We start from the raw sequence: 14780 nt of genomic DNA, 5'->3' as shown, positions 1-14780 counted from the left end.
AGCAACTGCAGAAACGAGCTGATGCCAGCCCAGCAAGATATATTAACACACAATTCAGTTGCTATTGTGGATGAAGATGCAATGCGGGTTCAATAGCAATAATAAGCGAGACAGGGAGACGCATCACTACTTACCTACCTAGGTGTTCAATTTCGTGCAATGTTTTATTCGAGGACTTGGATAACTGCTTACCAATATGATGAATTTCTGTGTATTTGTTCTAGGCATGTATACTATGTTGCCCTGTGACGGTTTCTCACGAAAACTTCTATGGCTGTCGCCTAAGTACCAGCACGCGATTTACCATGGAACTTGCCCGCCAACTTCTCTTTTATGTAATATGGGCAAAGCTGTAGTGCCATGGATTGTTCCTATTGAGATCATGGCTACTTGGTTGTACGTGTGTTACACCGGCGTAAACGCGGCTTCCAGTGATGCAAGAGACGAAAAAGGGACAGAATAGTCTTTAGTTATCAGTTAAACAAAGTCTTGGTGGCTACCTAGGGGAAACGTCGTCGGGGGCATGATGCTAAAACAGTGACTGCAAAATTGACTAATTGGGTAATATCTCTTTGTAGTTGGGCGTAACTCGTGAACAGAAACAACAAAGTAAATAACAATGACTTAATATGCAACGAATCTCTATTGTTGAGACCAAAGGAGTCTTTATTGAGTTATATTCTTTGTAGACTTGTAGATTCGGTATTGTTCAGTTATTCTACAATGCCGGCGCTGAATCAGGGAAAACGTGTTGAAAAATAAAGGAAATAAACCATTGGTCATACAAAAATCTCGAGCCACCAATCTTTGAAGAAGAGGACGTAGGACAAATCTGTGAGTAGGAGCCCGTACAGATCTGACGCATAACTGTATGGGTCGGCAGTTGAATATACAGCTATTTAATGAAAATACTTACTTTATCAACGTGAGTACTTTAAGAACCTACTTTTGACATACATGAGAAGGATTTATCTCAGAAACCCGAATCAACTGTCAGTGCTGTGAAGAATACGACATACAGACTTCGAATCCCTAGAACTCCGTGAGTCTCTTGTAACCATTTGCAAAGCAAAATTATACGCCTGAGATTCATAGTTGTTATACGATTTGAATACCTTGCTGACGGAGGCAGGGAAATATACGAACCTTTCTTTTTACACAACGTCCAATCTAATTACCACAGAAACAGGGGCTCACTCAACCCGGCATCAGATCAAACGAGGGAAGGTTCAGAAAACGAAATGCCCATCTTTAACCAGGTAGCAAAGACAATGGATCCCGGCAAAGTAGTCGGAGGCCCTACAGTCTCTCTCTTTGGATGGAATGGCAGCAATGGAGCTCTTACAAAGGATTTGGGTCAACCTGAGGGCAACACCATGAGCGACATGCAGCTCGACTCCATGAAGCATGCGATCATTATTACACGAGGCGAAGTGGAATATCGAATCCACTCGGTCATTCCTGCGGGACATGCTGAAGTTATTTTCATACTGCGTATCCCTGGTGCCGTGTTTGTGTCGCGTTATTTTACCACGGACTTCTTCACGGTAACTCGCAGCGCCATCCGCAAAGAAATGGTCAAGCTATCAGGCCGAATGAATGCAAAAATACAGGGAATTTCAGGGAACGACGGGCCTTATGAGCTTTCGGTTCCGGAAGGCACACGTCTCGATGTCTACTACCCTAAAGCACCGACGGGCATCTACTCTTCCACGAAATTTCAGGCAACTTTGACATCGTTGGGGCGAGAATTCACATACCAAAGCCGCATCAAATTTGGCTCTCATACATACAGTGGAAGTAAAACTGAAGTGATCGTCACAGTTCCGCCACAGTCACGGGGAGTGGCCTCCCATAGAACTACTACTGCATGATAGGCATGTCCAGCAGGCTGCTGCTCTATCTTTTGTCTTATGCGTCCCTAGCGGTGTTGATGCACACAATCCAACCTCATAGACAAGTATCTTTTGGTCTTTATCATTCTAGTCAGGTTTACTTTCATTCAGCTACCTTGTAATGTTAGAGCACACTGGATGTGCAGGTTAGAAGAATTCAATCCCCTAACCACATTTTGAAAGCAGTTGCTTGCTTCTAAAGTTTCATTATCTGTACTAAATAAGATACGCTTATGTGGGGAAGGCTATTAATACAGATGCAGAACATGGAGTTATTCGATTTGGTGATTCTGCCTCAAAGCTTGTGAGGGATTAGGGCATTAACCGTACTGACTGTAGGAAACAAATCTCGGCGATGCCTCCCCTGCTTCTCACCATTATTATCCAATAATAATTATACCGAGACTTTGCAAGTTGAAAACAGCAAGATGGCTCACACAATACCAGTCGTTTGAAATAGTAACTGAATCGTTGACCAAGAATGACTCATTTTGCTGCATGGTCATTGGCCAGATCGACATACACAAACGAGGTCATAGCCAAATTAGAAAATATTCCAGGTTTATATATGTAACGTAAATTCCTTTGCTCAAATTAATGTTTGCAACTAATTTTAAGAGAGAAAAAACGCGCTGATAAAAAGTTTGCAATCCGTAAGCAAGTTGATCGAATCCATGTCGATGACAGCGCCAGCCATCATTGCAACATGCAAACAGACTCGCTTTCAACTGCTCGACGATAAGCCATCTCGTGAGGTATGACTTTCTATTCTATGCTCTGTAAAGCAGAATGAAAGTGCATTGATCCAAGAACTAGGTGGATATCCATGGCCTCAATATCACAGTCCACACTCCGCCGCAATCCTCCAGCGAAGTCACGGAGAAGAAATCCAAGGCAAAACCGAGGTCAAAAACAGACGGCTTTGAGCTCATATCTAATGCAGATCTGAGACTCAAAGCGGGTGTTCATTATGGTCTTGTTGGGAGGAATGGCAGTGGGAAGTCTAGTGTGTACACTTCTGTTTTGATTTTTTATCCATTCTTCCACCGTTGAGGCACAAATATACCTGATTGTGTTTTCCTTTTGCAAATCATAATGTCGTCAAAGCGTGGAACTGACAGATATGTGCCCTAGCTATCCTTCGCGCACTAGCAGAAAAGCTCATCCCAGGCGTCCCCTACTCGACGCGAATAGCTATTCTGCAGCAGACAGACGCCGAAATCGAAGATGACGAAATCGATAACCTTGCAGAATCATTGCGAGAGAATAAATTCATGTTAACCGATGGCGTGAAACAAAGGACCGCGTTGGAGCAAGTCATGTCAAGCGACACGCTGAGAAACGACGTTCAAAAAACGATAAGCTGTTAGTCTATCTCCTGAAAGAGGTGTGATTCGCTTTGCATTTGCTTATTTGATATAGTTCTATCAAGCAGTTTGGAAAAAGAGGATCCCCTAGCACCCGTCTTTGCCATCCGGAAGCTCCGACACGAGCAGCTGACGACACAACTATTCCTGGCACAGAAAAATGCGACTATACGAAGTGGCGCGCGAGGATTGCAGGCTAGGAAGGAGCTTAAGGCTCTTGAGGTTCGAGTAGATGCGTCTTTGGAAAGGTATGTACTGACTGGGGTCTGTACTGCTCGTTTAGTTCTTTCATATTCACACAATTCATGTCAGGCTGCAACAAGATCATGCGAGTATTGATGCAGAAGCCGTTCAAAGCGATACGCAAGCTGCAATCGACTTGTTACAGGATTACCAGTCCCAGTACGAAACGGTAAACCAATGATTATCATCCGGACTTATGACATCTGGCGCTGGCTGACAAGCACACATAGATGAAAGTAGTCGACGTTGAAAAACAGGCACAAAAAGCCCTACTTGGCTTGGGCTTCAAAGAAGAAATGCTGTCGAAACCATTTGCTACGTTATCCGGTGGTTGGCGCATGAGATGCATGCTCGCAGGCATCCTGATACAAAACCCGGACATTATGATTCTCGACGAACCGACCAATTTCCTCGACCTACTGGGTGTAATCTGGCTGGAGAACTATTTGAAGCAAATGCGGGAGTCATCAGGCACGACATTAGTCTTGGTGTCGCATGACCGAGCATTCACCAACGCCGTCTGTGAAGAGATCATCATCCTACGAGACCAGTCCCTTACCTATTTTAGGGGAAACCTGGCTGCATACCAGGAACATTTCGAATCGCAAAAGCTGTACTGGGGCAGGATGAAGGAAGCGCAAGAAAGACAGATCGCGCATATGGAGGCTACGATTCGCGAGACCACGAAGCTCGGCAAAAAGACCGGAGACGACAATAAGCTGCGAATGGCGAAATCGCGACAGAAAAAGATCGACGACCGCATGGGCGTTCAAGTGAGTGCGACGGGGGGACGATTTAAGTTGAATCGTGATCTTGTTGGCTGGCATGAAACGCGGCGCGCGGAAATCGAGGTACCAAAGGACGAGAAAGGCATTGCGATTCACCTGCCCAGCGCGCCGGAGTTGAGGTTTCCAGGTCCGTTAATATCGCTTGAGAATATCACTTTCAGATATCATCGTGCCAAGCCTGTTGTGCTCAATAATATCGACCTGGTCATTCATTTGGGTGACAGGGTGGGCATTATGGGACTCAACGGGAGTGGTAAGTCGACATTGCTCCAGATGCTGACTGGGGGAATCGCGGAGCCCACTGTGGGTAAAATCACACGCCATCCACGTTTGAAGATTGGTTACTACGCTCAGAACTCAGTGGGGGACCTTCAGAAAGAGGGACGCGCAAGTCCGACGTTGACGGCGCTGAGGTATCTGTCGCGAGAAGTCAACGGGCAACTTACAGAAGGCGAGATTAGAGGTCTGCTAGGATCTGTAGGCCTGCCAGGTCGACTTGCATCTGATGTGCCTATCTTTCGTCTCTCGGGTGGCCAGCTGGTATTAACCCTGAACCGCATGCGTTAATTCTCACATATCTTTATAGATCCTGCTGACGTGTTCGATGCAGGTTCGATTAGCCCTAGCCAACATTCTCTGGAACCCACCTCATCTACTTGTTCTAGACGAAATATCGACACATCTCGACTTCCATACCGTTACGGCTCTTGCATCGGCTTTGTCGACGTTCGACGGTGCGATTCTGATAGTCTCTCACGATCGTTTCTTGGTGCGGTCCGTGGTCGAAGGGCGACGCGACGTAGATGCTAAGCTTAATGACGATTTTGAAGCTGAAGACGACGAAGACGACAATGTTGGCGAGTCGCAGAGCCCTAGAAGGAGGACGGTCTACGTGATGAAAGCAGGAAAGTTGGTTGAACAGGGCGATGGCGTAACCCAGTTTGAGAAGAGTCTGGAAAAAAGGGTAGGAAAGATGCTGGCAGATATTAGCTAGAGCTAGAGCCAAGGAGAAATATTTTCTTTACATACATATGTCCTTTATTTATATCGACAAGAAATTGTAATTGATAGAGGAAATAGCCCTGATCTAGCCCTATTTATCCTTTCTGTTCTCGGTGCTTATCGGTGATTAGCAATCCTCGCCGATGATTGGCCCGCTGCGTGTGGAGAACCCTTGGACCCCTCGTAAAGTGAGGAGAACATTCCAACTCCAACTCAACGACGTCCATACATGTCAGACTATACAGAGGAAAGCTCGCTTCGCTTCTTGACTATCCGATAATCCAGCATGGTCCGACCGGTAGCTTGGGGTCGGGGAGTCTCGCGGCTGTGCTACACACGAGGTCCTCAGTCGGAACGCATTGGCAGTGGCAAGGTGCACTCCCGCCGACAGAACAGCACAATTGCTTCTGCTGCAAGTGAAGAGCACGCCGCTTCACACGCAAATATTGAGCCGCCATCATCATCATCATCGTCGTCGTCGTCGTCGTCGTCGCATACACCCATCTCCCGCAGAGCAGCGGCTATCAGATCTGCAAAACCCTTCTCCGACTTCCTCACCGACACCTTCCACCGACAGCATGATTACCTCCGCATCAGCGTCACCGAAAAATGCAATCTGCGCTGCCTCTACTGTATGCCGGAAGAAGGTGTGCCGCTGTCACCGCCGGCGCATCTCCTAACAACGCCCGAAATCGTATACCTCTCGTCGCTCTTCGTCTCGCAGGGCGTCACGAAGATCCGACTAACGGGCGGCGAACCGACGGTCCGCAAGGACATTGTGCCCCTGATGCAGGCCATCGGCGACCTACGACTGGATGGGCTACGGGAGCTGTGTCTGACTACAAACGGAATATCGCTGCACCGGAAACTCGACGCAATGGCCGAAGCTGGCTTGACAGGCGTGAATCTGAGCTTGGATACCCTAGACCCATTTCAGTATCAAATCATGACGCGCCGAAAGGGATTTGATGCGGTGATGAAGAGCATCAATCGCATCCAGGAAATGAATGATAAGCTAGGCGCGGGCATCAAGCTCAAGATCAACTGCGTCGTGATGCGCGGGCTCAACGAGCGTGAGATTGTGCCGTTTGTCGAGCTGGGTCGAGACAAGGCTATTGAAGTCCGGTTCATTGAATACATGCCGTTCGACGGCAATAAGTGGAGCGAACAGAAAATGGTGCCGTACCAGGAAATGCTCGCGACTATTCGCACCAAGTACCCGAACCTGGAGAAAGTGGCCGACCACAAGAACGATACCAGCAAGACGTATCGCGTGCCCGGGTTTGCGGGTCAGGTTGGGTTTATCACTAGCATGACGCACAATTTCTGCAATACATGTAATCGGTTACGCATCACGTCGGATGGCAATCTCAAGGTCTGTCTGCATGGGAATGCAGAGGTGTCTCTGCGAGATCTGATTCGAGAGGAAAACAATGGATTACCGATTGACGAAGAAGCGATGAAAGCGCTGGATCTACTTGGATCGGGACGCCGGGCAGCCCGTATCTATGACGAGGGCGAAGGAGCAGTCAACAGCCGCGAACGCCAACTGCTTGAGGTGATTGGCATGGCTGTCAAACGCAAAAAGGCGAAGCACGCGGGCATTGGGCAGCTGGAAAAGTTGAAGAACCGGCCTATGATATTGATTGGTGGGTGATTTCTCTTCTCTTTCTTGGACATATATATTGGTTGAGCATGTACACTGGCGTCTACCTGGTGGATATATGAGTGATGACGATCTGATGATACCATTTATTTTTACATTAACATATAATTCACAATACTTCCCTGGTATAATTTTTTTCCCCCCCTTTTTAATGAGGAGCAAACCGACTAACAATCTGGCGCATTCGTAGATAATAAACCAAACCCTCGTACGACTAGAATTAGCACTGCTATAACAACCCCGAACCCATTCATGTTCATGCATTCCAGCATGCCTAGACAACTCCGAGCCTACAGCCAACACAGACGCAACGACGACGAAACGCACCAAAACCACCCGGTGCTCCCACACCTCAACACCCGAGGAGACATGCACATGACCAACGTAGGCTCCAAGGCCAGCACGCGGCGGTACGCGCGCGCAAGTTGTCGTGTGCACTTCACAAATGCCATCACCTACAACGCTCTTACGACAACTCCTACCACCACCGGTTCTGAAACTAGTACGAATGCTAGAAATACGAATGCGCTCGCAAAAGGCGACGTTTTTGCCGCGGCGCGCGTAGCGGGGATCATGGCAGCGAAGAAGACGCCGGATATCGTGCCGCTGTGTCATCCCAGTATAGGGATTGATAGTGTCAGTGTTGATATTGAATTGGTTGGACCGGAGACAGGAAAAGAAGAAGGGTTCGGAGCGGTTGAGATCACGGCTACGGTCACCTGCGAAGGGCGCACTGGGGTCGAGATGGAGGCGATGACGGCGGTGATGGGGGCCGCGTTGACGGTGTATGATATGTGCAAGGCGAATGACAAGGGGATGGTGATTGATGCGGTGAGGCTGTTGGAGAAGAGGGGAGGGAAGAGCGGGGTGTGGAAGAGGTAGTTAGATAGAAGATATAAAAGATATATATTTCAGGCTTGAATGATGATGATTCAAGTAACGAACGCCATAAATGCACAGAATCCATGTCCAGACATGATACAACACCATACGCCGTGCCAAAAAAAAAGAAGACAAATAAAGATTAAGAATGCTTCGTATAACACCCCTTGCAGCGCAACATGACCCGATCACTCATCGGCCCGTACACCTGCGGGGTCGAGCCAAACACCTTGCCACAGCTGCGACAGTTGTGATGCGAGGCCAGCATCTCCATCAGATGTGTGTCGCGCTTTTGCAGCTTGGCCAACGACTCGCGCAGCTGCTGCGACTCGGCTTTCTTGATCTCGAGCACGGCGGTGCGCTGGTCCTCGACGGCCTTGCGCGACCGCAAGTCGGCTTCGTCCTTGTACGAGCGGAGCAGCTCAAAGGCGCATTCGCCAAACTCGGAAAGCACCTCCGCCATCTCGGGCTGCGGGAGAAGCATGCTGAGGTTCTGCACGCAGTACTCAATCAGGACGGGCCGCAGCGAGGCGTCGTTGTGCGGGGTCGAGGTGTACACGGCGCGGATGATGGCGGGCATGTCCAGCTCGTCGACGGGCGTGCGGTTCAGGTGGTTGCGGAACATCTTGGACGCGACCTCCTTCAGGTCGCGGATGTCGAACTTGTCGCCGCTGGCGTACATCTGGACGTGGGCGAGGATGTCTTCGGTGGTGGCGGGCCGGCCCTGATGCTGCTGGTTGGCCTCGTCATTTTCGGAGTCGTCGGATGAGCCGCAGCTGCCCTCGGCGAGTGTGTTTTCTGTCCAGGCGTCAGAAAAAAGCCTCGTCAAGTGAAGATGCACTACTACTGACCGCTCTCTGCGCAGCCCGAGATCTTGTCGGTCTCGTAGATGCCGGTGTACAGGAAGGTCAGCACGGACTGGAACACGTCCGGATCCTCGTCGACCAGGTCCAGGCGCTGCGTGATGCCTTCCTTGAAATTCTCCTTGCACATCAGGCGAAAGTAGCTCGACCGAGGACAGATCACCAGGCGGTGGACGTGGAACTCGCGGTCGCCGCACGACACGAGGAAGTCGGAGTACTCTCCGCTCTCCAGGTAGCGCCCCCACATGGCCGAGATGCCCTGCTGCGGCCGCTCTAGATACTCCTCGGTCAGCGGCATTCTTTGTAATTTTTTTTTGTTAAAAGTATCTGATAAACTGTCTGGAAATGGCAGACGGGGGGAGAGGGAGGCAGGAGAGGGAGACAAGGGAGGGAAACAGGAGAGGGAGACGCACTAGGTGTCGCTGAAGTCTGGCGCTGGCCGATGGGTCCAATGACGAGGCGGAGTACTAAATACGTAGCGATGTAGTAAACAAATAAATCGAGAAATCAAGAAATCAAGAAATCGAGAAATCGTGGATTTCAGGTGTCCCTCACTGCCAGTTCGCCATGTATCAGGTTCGCAGACCGCTACGCAGCAGAGAGGAGCACCGAGGAGAGCGACCAGCAGCGCGAGGGAAGCGAGACAGGATGATATAACGGGTATGGCTACAGCATCCAGCCAACTAGTTAGTTCTTATTCTTAATAATGAAAGCCCAGCGAAGCTATTCTAATTGCCATGGCTGTGCAGCACTCCCAACGTCACTGGCCAGCGCGGGCTTGGCGGCGCCTTGGAGCCTGAGGCCGAGCGGGCGCTAAAACGCTGGGCGCGACTTTTCTTTTGTGCTCTTCTAACGTGGCTTGCGGCCAGACTCGCCGATTGGCTCGATAACGCCCTCGGCCTTGCTTGCAACAACGAGCGAATACATCACGCTGTCCCCGGTCTCCCCACACCCGAGTCGACCACCCCGCCCTCATGGCCTCTGGCGCGCGATCGAGGCCTGGTGCGTCCGCCACGTTGGCTTGGCCGAGCTGCTGCTGATGTGGCGGTGTCCCGGCGATGGTCACGAAGTGGTCGCCCATAAAGTCGGTGGCAGCCTGGATGACGGCCGTTCCCTTTTGCGTCGGCGATGAAAGCGAAGCTATTTCCATGGCCAGCCAGCCTTCGAGGACGAGAACTTGCACATGGGGCTTTTGGGCGAAGCGGCGGCCGCCGATGATGATGATGATGTTGTTGATGATGATGATGGTGGTGGTGTCTATCTACCCCGGATGGCGTAACGATGTACAAGTCGGCAAAGCAGATTTGCTGGTGTTGAGACGATTCGTGAAACGATTTGATTGCTTTGATTCATGGCAAACTTTGAGTGCGATAAGCCAAGTTATTAAACGTAACTTTAAAGTCGACCATATCCTCCATATTTGGCCCCATGGCCACGTAGTTGTTGATTAGACCAGTGGAGAAGGGTTTCAGCTGAGCTTCACAATCCTAGAAACCTGACTTATTTGGATTAATTTCACCTGAATATTCCAGACTTTCTTAAGCCTGAATATGAGCTTTGAATACAATTTCATTGTTAGTCTGGTGTCTGCAAGAACCTTGCAAAACATTTCGAAAACCCACTTCAAGGATCGCTGCCCTTTTTTATATGGCCTGGTCACAGGAAAGGCGCAGACAAATGCATGTGAAGGTCACGTGTAATTCATTGCCCTAACCTTGCATTTCAGAACAACACATGGGCCAGAAGTACAAATGAACTGTATCGTTTACCTTGCCTGTGTGCAAGGGAAATAATCCCATATATAAGGGGTAAAATAATAAACCAGCGAAGTTAGTAAACAGAACGGACAACAAATTTTATGGTTGCCATGGTTTCCTAAGTAGAGCCTCCTGTTGACCCCATCACTGGAGACACCCAGAATGAGGGGCAGTATTCCAGACTAGAATAGATAACATAAACTACGTGCTTTCTGAAATTCATAGAAAGACATTTTGAGGACTGTTTTATTCAACTACCAAAGTAGCAAGGACTGGAGAAAAGGGTAGACTGAATAGGCAATCTGCGACACCAAGATCAAAATCCTTTTATTCCACCAATCAAGAGAAGAAAATCCAGAGACTGAGATGCGATAGTCTGTATTCACCCTGCTCGAAAGTGCCGTGTGGCGCTAGATAATGGCATCGCAATGGCAGATGCTGCGCATTGTTAGATACATATCTCCGATTCGAGTCGATAGATAGTCGGGGCTGGGTTGGCACTTACCGTAGACAGACTAATCCGTCGAGTAAGTAGACCCAGTTGCACAAGTGAGTTCGCTATTAACTTCCTGCTTTTCAGGTGGCATGGACTTCTTTGGAGATGTCTTTGATGTAGACTCCCCCTTGGCCTTGCGCTTGCGGCCAGAGGCAGGAGATGCCACAGATTCGCCAGTGGGAGGTGCGTGGACGCCGTCAGCGACATCCTTCTGGATCTTGGCGAAGTGTAGACTGTTTGAAAAAATAGTGCTGCTAGTCAGGACTGACAGAAAGTAGAATAGGAAAGGGGAGAGAAACTCACCGACAAGCTTTGGGGGTGAACTCTTCGCCCATCGCTTCTGCGACTCTGGCCCAGTTGTCACCCGTCACCTGGCCATCGATGATCCTGATGACGGTTGAAAGGAGCTTCACGTCAAGTCTTTCTTCCCACTTGACAGGCATATTGGCTGTTGGCAGAATGAGATTGTTTTGAGGAGGAAGATTTGATATTGAAATGTCTGTAGGTTGGGAAGGTGAACTGAGAATAGACTGGTAGAGGGGTAGAGTTGAAGGAGCAGACGGTTGTAAGAATCTTATATCTGAGAGTCAAAGCCACTAGAGCCTTATATTTCAGGCTGAATAGCTCTTATCCTGACTAGTGAAGACTGTCCTAACCAGCCTCCTAATATTTTTCTCTTTGTCTTCCCCAGAGCATTCTCCTGACTCACTAGCATTGCCAGTGATTCTTGGGGGCGGTCTTTTCCTCATATTTGAAGCTTCCCCTCCATCCTTCTCCTCTCAACGCTCTTCGTCTTACAACTATCGTCACAACCCGGCTCTTCCAAGTTGATCTATCCATAAGTCGGTTCAAAGCTCACCAACCTCATTCATTCATCAAGACCTTGAAGACTCCTTCTCATTCCTCTCACTACCATCTCTCTTCAAGACAGTGTGTCCAATCCTTTTACCAAGACCACGCCTACCTGTCAATTGCCACCCTCAGTCAATTTTCATTCTCGAAGAGGTTCAGATATGGCTTCTGAGATGAGTCCAGGCAAAGCTCGTGCAGGATGGACACCGGAGCTGAATCGCGAAGTAAGCAGAGTCTATCCCACTAGATGAATGTCTTCCTAACCATCCTGAGCTTAGCTTTTTCTCGCCATCCTTGAATCTAGCTCTATCGACTACGTCGCAATTGCTAAACGCGTTGGTGAAGGTAAATACCTCCATCTCTCTTGCCCATTTGACTCATTAATGTGGCTCGTTGAGTGGGAGCCCCTCCAACCCGAGACTTCCAGATGCGTCCGCTATACTTCTTCTTTACAGCGCTAGAAGTCAGTCTTGTGTTTATGAAGTCAAGAACCATGGTCGACAATCAAGTAGCAACACAAGAGGGAATTTCCTATTTTGGATCACCGTCCATTCCAATCTCTAACATATGCCATTATACAGGCCACACTAAAGATACAGTCCAGCAACGTATCTACAACCTCAAGTACGGACGTGTCAAACACTTTCCTATGGCTGGACCTGGCGCTGCAAAGTCCGCCAAACGCGAAGTAGCAAAAGCTAAGAAGCGAAAACTCAACCACGATTCTACTACAGACGGTAATTTCGGCATCAAGGAGGAAACTGATTAGAGTGAGTTGGGAGGACGCATGGAAGATTTTGACTATGGCGCTATAGATATGAGAAGAGGAGCGCAAAATGATTTCATGGGGAAGGATGGCTAAGGGGTCTTGAATGTAATAGTAATAGTAGATATGTTGGAGAAGAAGAATTTAATCCAATCCCATTTCTAATTAGAGACATCCCTTTGCACTAGATCCGTAGTACGAATGATACGAAATGATATGAAGAACGACGAAAAGCGAATCCCGGCTCTCATTGCAAAGAAAAGCAGCTACCTTATGCCTTGGAAATAGATCTCAAGCTGCTTGTAATACATATCCAAATGATCAATCTCCATAGTTTTCTAAGTCTAGGAACATGTAAAATAGCACAAGTGCCTTTTAATCTTCCCCCCAGATCTCATCCTGAATTCCTTTCCTGAGATATTTCATGATATAATCACCGATTTTACTCCTATCACGGCCGGTCAAATGCGATGTTGCACATGCATCAATAACTCTCTGGGAGCACAAATTCGCCAGCATTCCCTTCATAGTCGACAAAAGAAGAATCATCAGCGGCATACCCTAGGTCTGCGGATGGATTTCCCAGCCCGCCATCATCCTCAGCGCCGCTGCCCTTGTTGGCGACCATACCGAGGTGACGAGCTGGTTTGCGAGCACGTTTCGATGGTGTCTCCTCTTGTACTTCGGCCATATCCGGGATTTCGCCGTCTTGTTCAGTGTTAACTCTGCTGCCGCGAATCGGGTTTATAAGCCGCTCTGTAGTATCGTCGATTGCGTCGCGCTTGCGCTTTCCCTTCCCAGTGCCTGATGCCCTGGTGCCACCAAATCGCGTAGCTTTGGCCCGAGGGGTCTGAGGTGCAGATGACGCGTCTTGCTCGGATCCCCGTGGTGCTTTGGTCACTCCACTGTTCTGAACTTCCTGGTTCAGAACCTTGGATAGCTCGCGGACGTGGCTTATTTGGTGTCCAATGGCGCGGGAAGTTGCTCCGTGTCCATAAGCGAGAGCCACTGCGTTCAGGTCGACCTAGCCATGGGAGGAAACGGGGTCAGTCTATGATTGCAAGATACTTCCTGTAAGTACATACCTTGATAGAATGGACAGCGAGAATGGCAGCCATCAAGCGCAGATTAGCATCGCCGACTTTCCAGTTCACCATGTTGAATATGGTCTTTGATAGTCAGTCGATTTGTTTTTTGAGCGCTGGAAAGAATCAGTTATGGCACTTGAACTTGTCTGAGGAATGTAGTCTTACCGCAATGAATGGTAGGGAAGTGTCTCGGATGAGGCCTGCTTCGTAGGGCTTGAAGAGAACGGTTGTAGAATAAGAGAGGGCGTAAATCCAAGCAGAAGTCTTAGAAGAGGTGAGTCAAAGATGGTAGAGTGTGTTGATGCTTTCTCAGCGCGGCTGTATGTTTCAGAAGTGAGTGAGTTGTGAAGGAGTAGTTGATGCTGGGATGTAGCATAGGAGAGCACGCAAAGGAAAGAAGAAAAAGCAATGAGACATGAAGTTTTGTAGGGCTGCTGAGGAAGAAGAGAGAGGCTCAAGTCAGGTGACTTTCTTTTGACCGGGTTTTTGCAGCGTCTTTCCTATCTAGGCAACTGTTATCACTGAGGCTTCCTAACAAAGAGACAGCAAGATTTCGCTTTCTTCTCCAAGAGTCAATAAGCCAGCGGTTAGGCGAGCATGAAATGGAGTCTTGAACCCAGAGATTTGATTTCTGCGCTTATCCCCAGTTTCATATGACAGAGTAGTCTCGTTTTGCTAGCTGAGCGGTCAGAAATCAGACTAGACTGGATTTTCTCATTTATTTGTGCTATGTATCTCCAAGCTTTATATTTATCTGACTATCCACCTCGTTATTTATTCTTTCTACTAAGTTTTCTTCCACATTTGTCAACTCTCTGCCCAAGACTGTATTTCTACACTTCTACTATTTGTTTCATATGGGCACTGTTCTCTCTGTGGTCGACCTTATATAGAAGCACATACAGTAGCAATGTTTTCCCTAGGTAGCCATCAAAGCACGGTGCAAAAGATAAGCAAGCCTGTGACCTAAGGCATCAGTTGTTTGATGCCAACCGATGTCTTCAGGCCTGTCATGTGCATGCAACCGCTGCTCCTCTCATCATCATTATCTCTCTCTATTTCTCGTTCTCTCCTTGTAAACCGTGTTAACCATCTTCCTTCCAAGCCCATTATAT

General features: G+C 48.5%; 8 protein-coding genes across 8 annotated transcripts, besides 1 other annotated feature; 4 read left to right on the top strand and 4 right to left on the bottom strand.

Moving 5' to 3' along the window:
- Positions 1–1241: 1241 nt before the first annotated feature.
- Positions 1242–1874, top strand: UA08_00970 (hypothetical protein; the record flags this gene model as incomplete). Its single annotated transcript, XM_020260835.1, has 1 exon — positions 1242–1874. The coding sequence occupies one exon, from the start codon at positions 1242–1244 to the stop codon at positions 1872–1874; it is 633 nt and encodes a 210-aa protein (XP_020124477.1).
- Positions 1875–2569: 695 nt separating this feature from the next.
- UA08_00969 (hypothetical protein) lies at positions 2570–6952 on the top strand (the record flags this gene model as incomplete). The annotated part of the gene is made up of 8 exons (XM_020260833.1): positions 2570–2650; positions 2712–2901; positions 3030–3260; positions 3318–3510; positions 3575–3674; positions 3736–4833; positions 4904–5257; positions 5645–6952. The coding sequence occupies 8 exons, from the start codon at positions 2570–2572 to the stop codon at positions 6950–6952; spliced, it is 3555 nt and encodes a 1184-aa protein (XP_020123907.1).
- Positions 5748–5788: a repeat region (Identified by RepeatMasker using a combination of RepBase library and repeat library created with RepeatScout).
- Positions 6953–7231: 279 nt separating the features above from the next.
- Positions 7232–7843, top strand: UA08_00968 (hypothetical protein; the record flags this gene model as incomplete). Its single annotated transcript, XM_020260832.1, has 1 exon — positions 7232–7843. The coding sequence occupies one exon, from the start codon at positions 7232–7234 to the stop codon at positions 7841–7843; it is 612 nt and encodes a 203-aa protein (XP_020123906.1).
- Positions 7844–7985: 142 nt separating this feature from the next.
- Positions 7986–9004, bottom strand: UA08_00967 (hypothetical protein; the record flags this gene model as incomplete). Its single annotated transcript, XM_020260831.1, has 2 exons — positions 7986–8641; positions 8695–9004. 2 exons carry the CDS (start codon positions 9002–9004, stop codon positions 7986–7988), a joined length of 966 nt encoding a protein of 321 aa, XP_020123899.1.
- Positions 9005–9466: 462 nt separating this feature from the next.
- On the bottom strand, positions 9467–10124 carry UA08_00966 (hypothetical protein; the record flags this gene model as incomplete). The annotated part of the gene is made up of 2 exons (XM_020260830.1): positions 9467–9967; positions 10101–10124. 2 exons carry the CDS (start codon positions 10122–10124, stop codon positions 9467–9469), a joined length of 525 nt encoding a protein of 174 aa, XP_020123898.1.
- Positions 10125–10978: 854 nt separating this feature from the next.
- On the bottom strand, positions 10979–11402 carry UA08_00965 (hypothetical protein; the record flags this gene model as incomplete). The annotated part of the gene is made up of 2 exons (XM_020260829.1): positions 10979–11192; positions 11263–11402. 2 exons carry the CDS (start codon positions 11400–11402, stop codon positions 10979–10981), a joined length of 354 nt encoding a protein of 117 aa, XP_020123901.1.
- A 570-nt stretch (positions 11403–11972) lies between these two features.
- On the top strand, positions 11973–12580 carry UA08_00964 (hypothetical protein; the record flags this gene model as incomplete). Its single annotated transcript, XM_020260828.1, has 3 exons — positions 11973–12035; positions 12090–12156; positions 12393–12580. 3 exons carry the CDS (start codon positions 11973–11975, stop codon positions 12578–12580), a joined length of 318 nt encoding a protein of 105 aa, XP_020123900.1.
- Positions 12581–13061: 481 nt separating this feature from the next.
- UA08_00963 (hypothetical protein) lies at positions 13062–13734 on the bottom strand (the record flags this gene model as incomplete). Its single annotated transcript, XM_020260827.1, has 2 exons — positions 13062–13601; positions 13663–13734. 2 exons carry the CDS (start codon positions 13732–13734, stop codon positions 13062–13064), a joined length of 612 nt encoding a protein of 203 aa, XP_020123903.1.
- Positions 13735–14780: the final 1046 nt, after the last annotated feature.

The sequence above is a fragment of the Talaromyces atroroseus genome (assembly GCF_001907595.1).
Source record: "Talaromyces atroroseus strain IBT 11181 chromosome Unknown scaffold_0, whole genome shotgun sequence".
NCBI classification, from domain to species: Eukaryota; Fungi; Ascomycota; class Eurotiomycetes; order Eurotiales; family Trichocomaceae; genus Talaromyces; species Talaromyces atroroseus.
The sequence above is the reverse complement of the archived record's forward strand: the minus strand, read 5'-3'. Positions and strand labels throughout refer to the sequence as shown.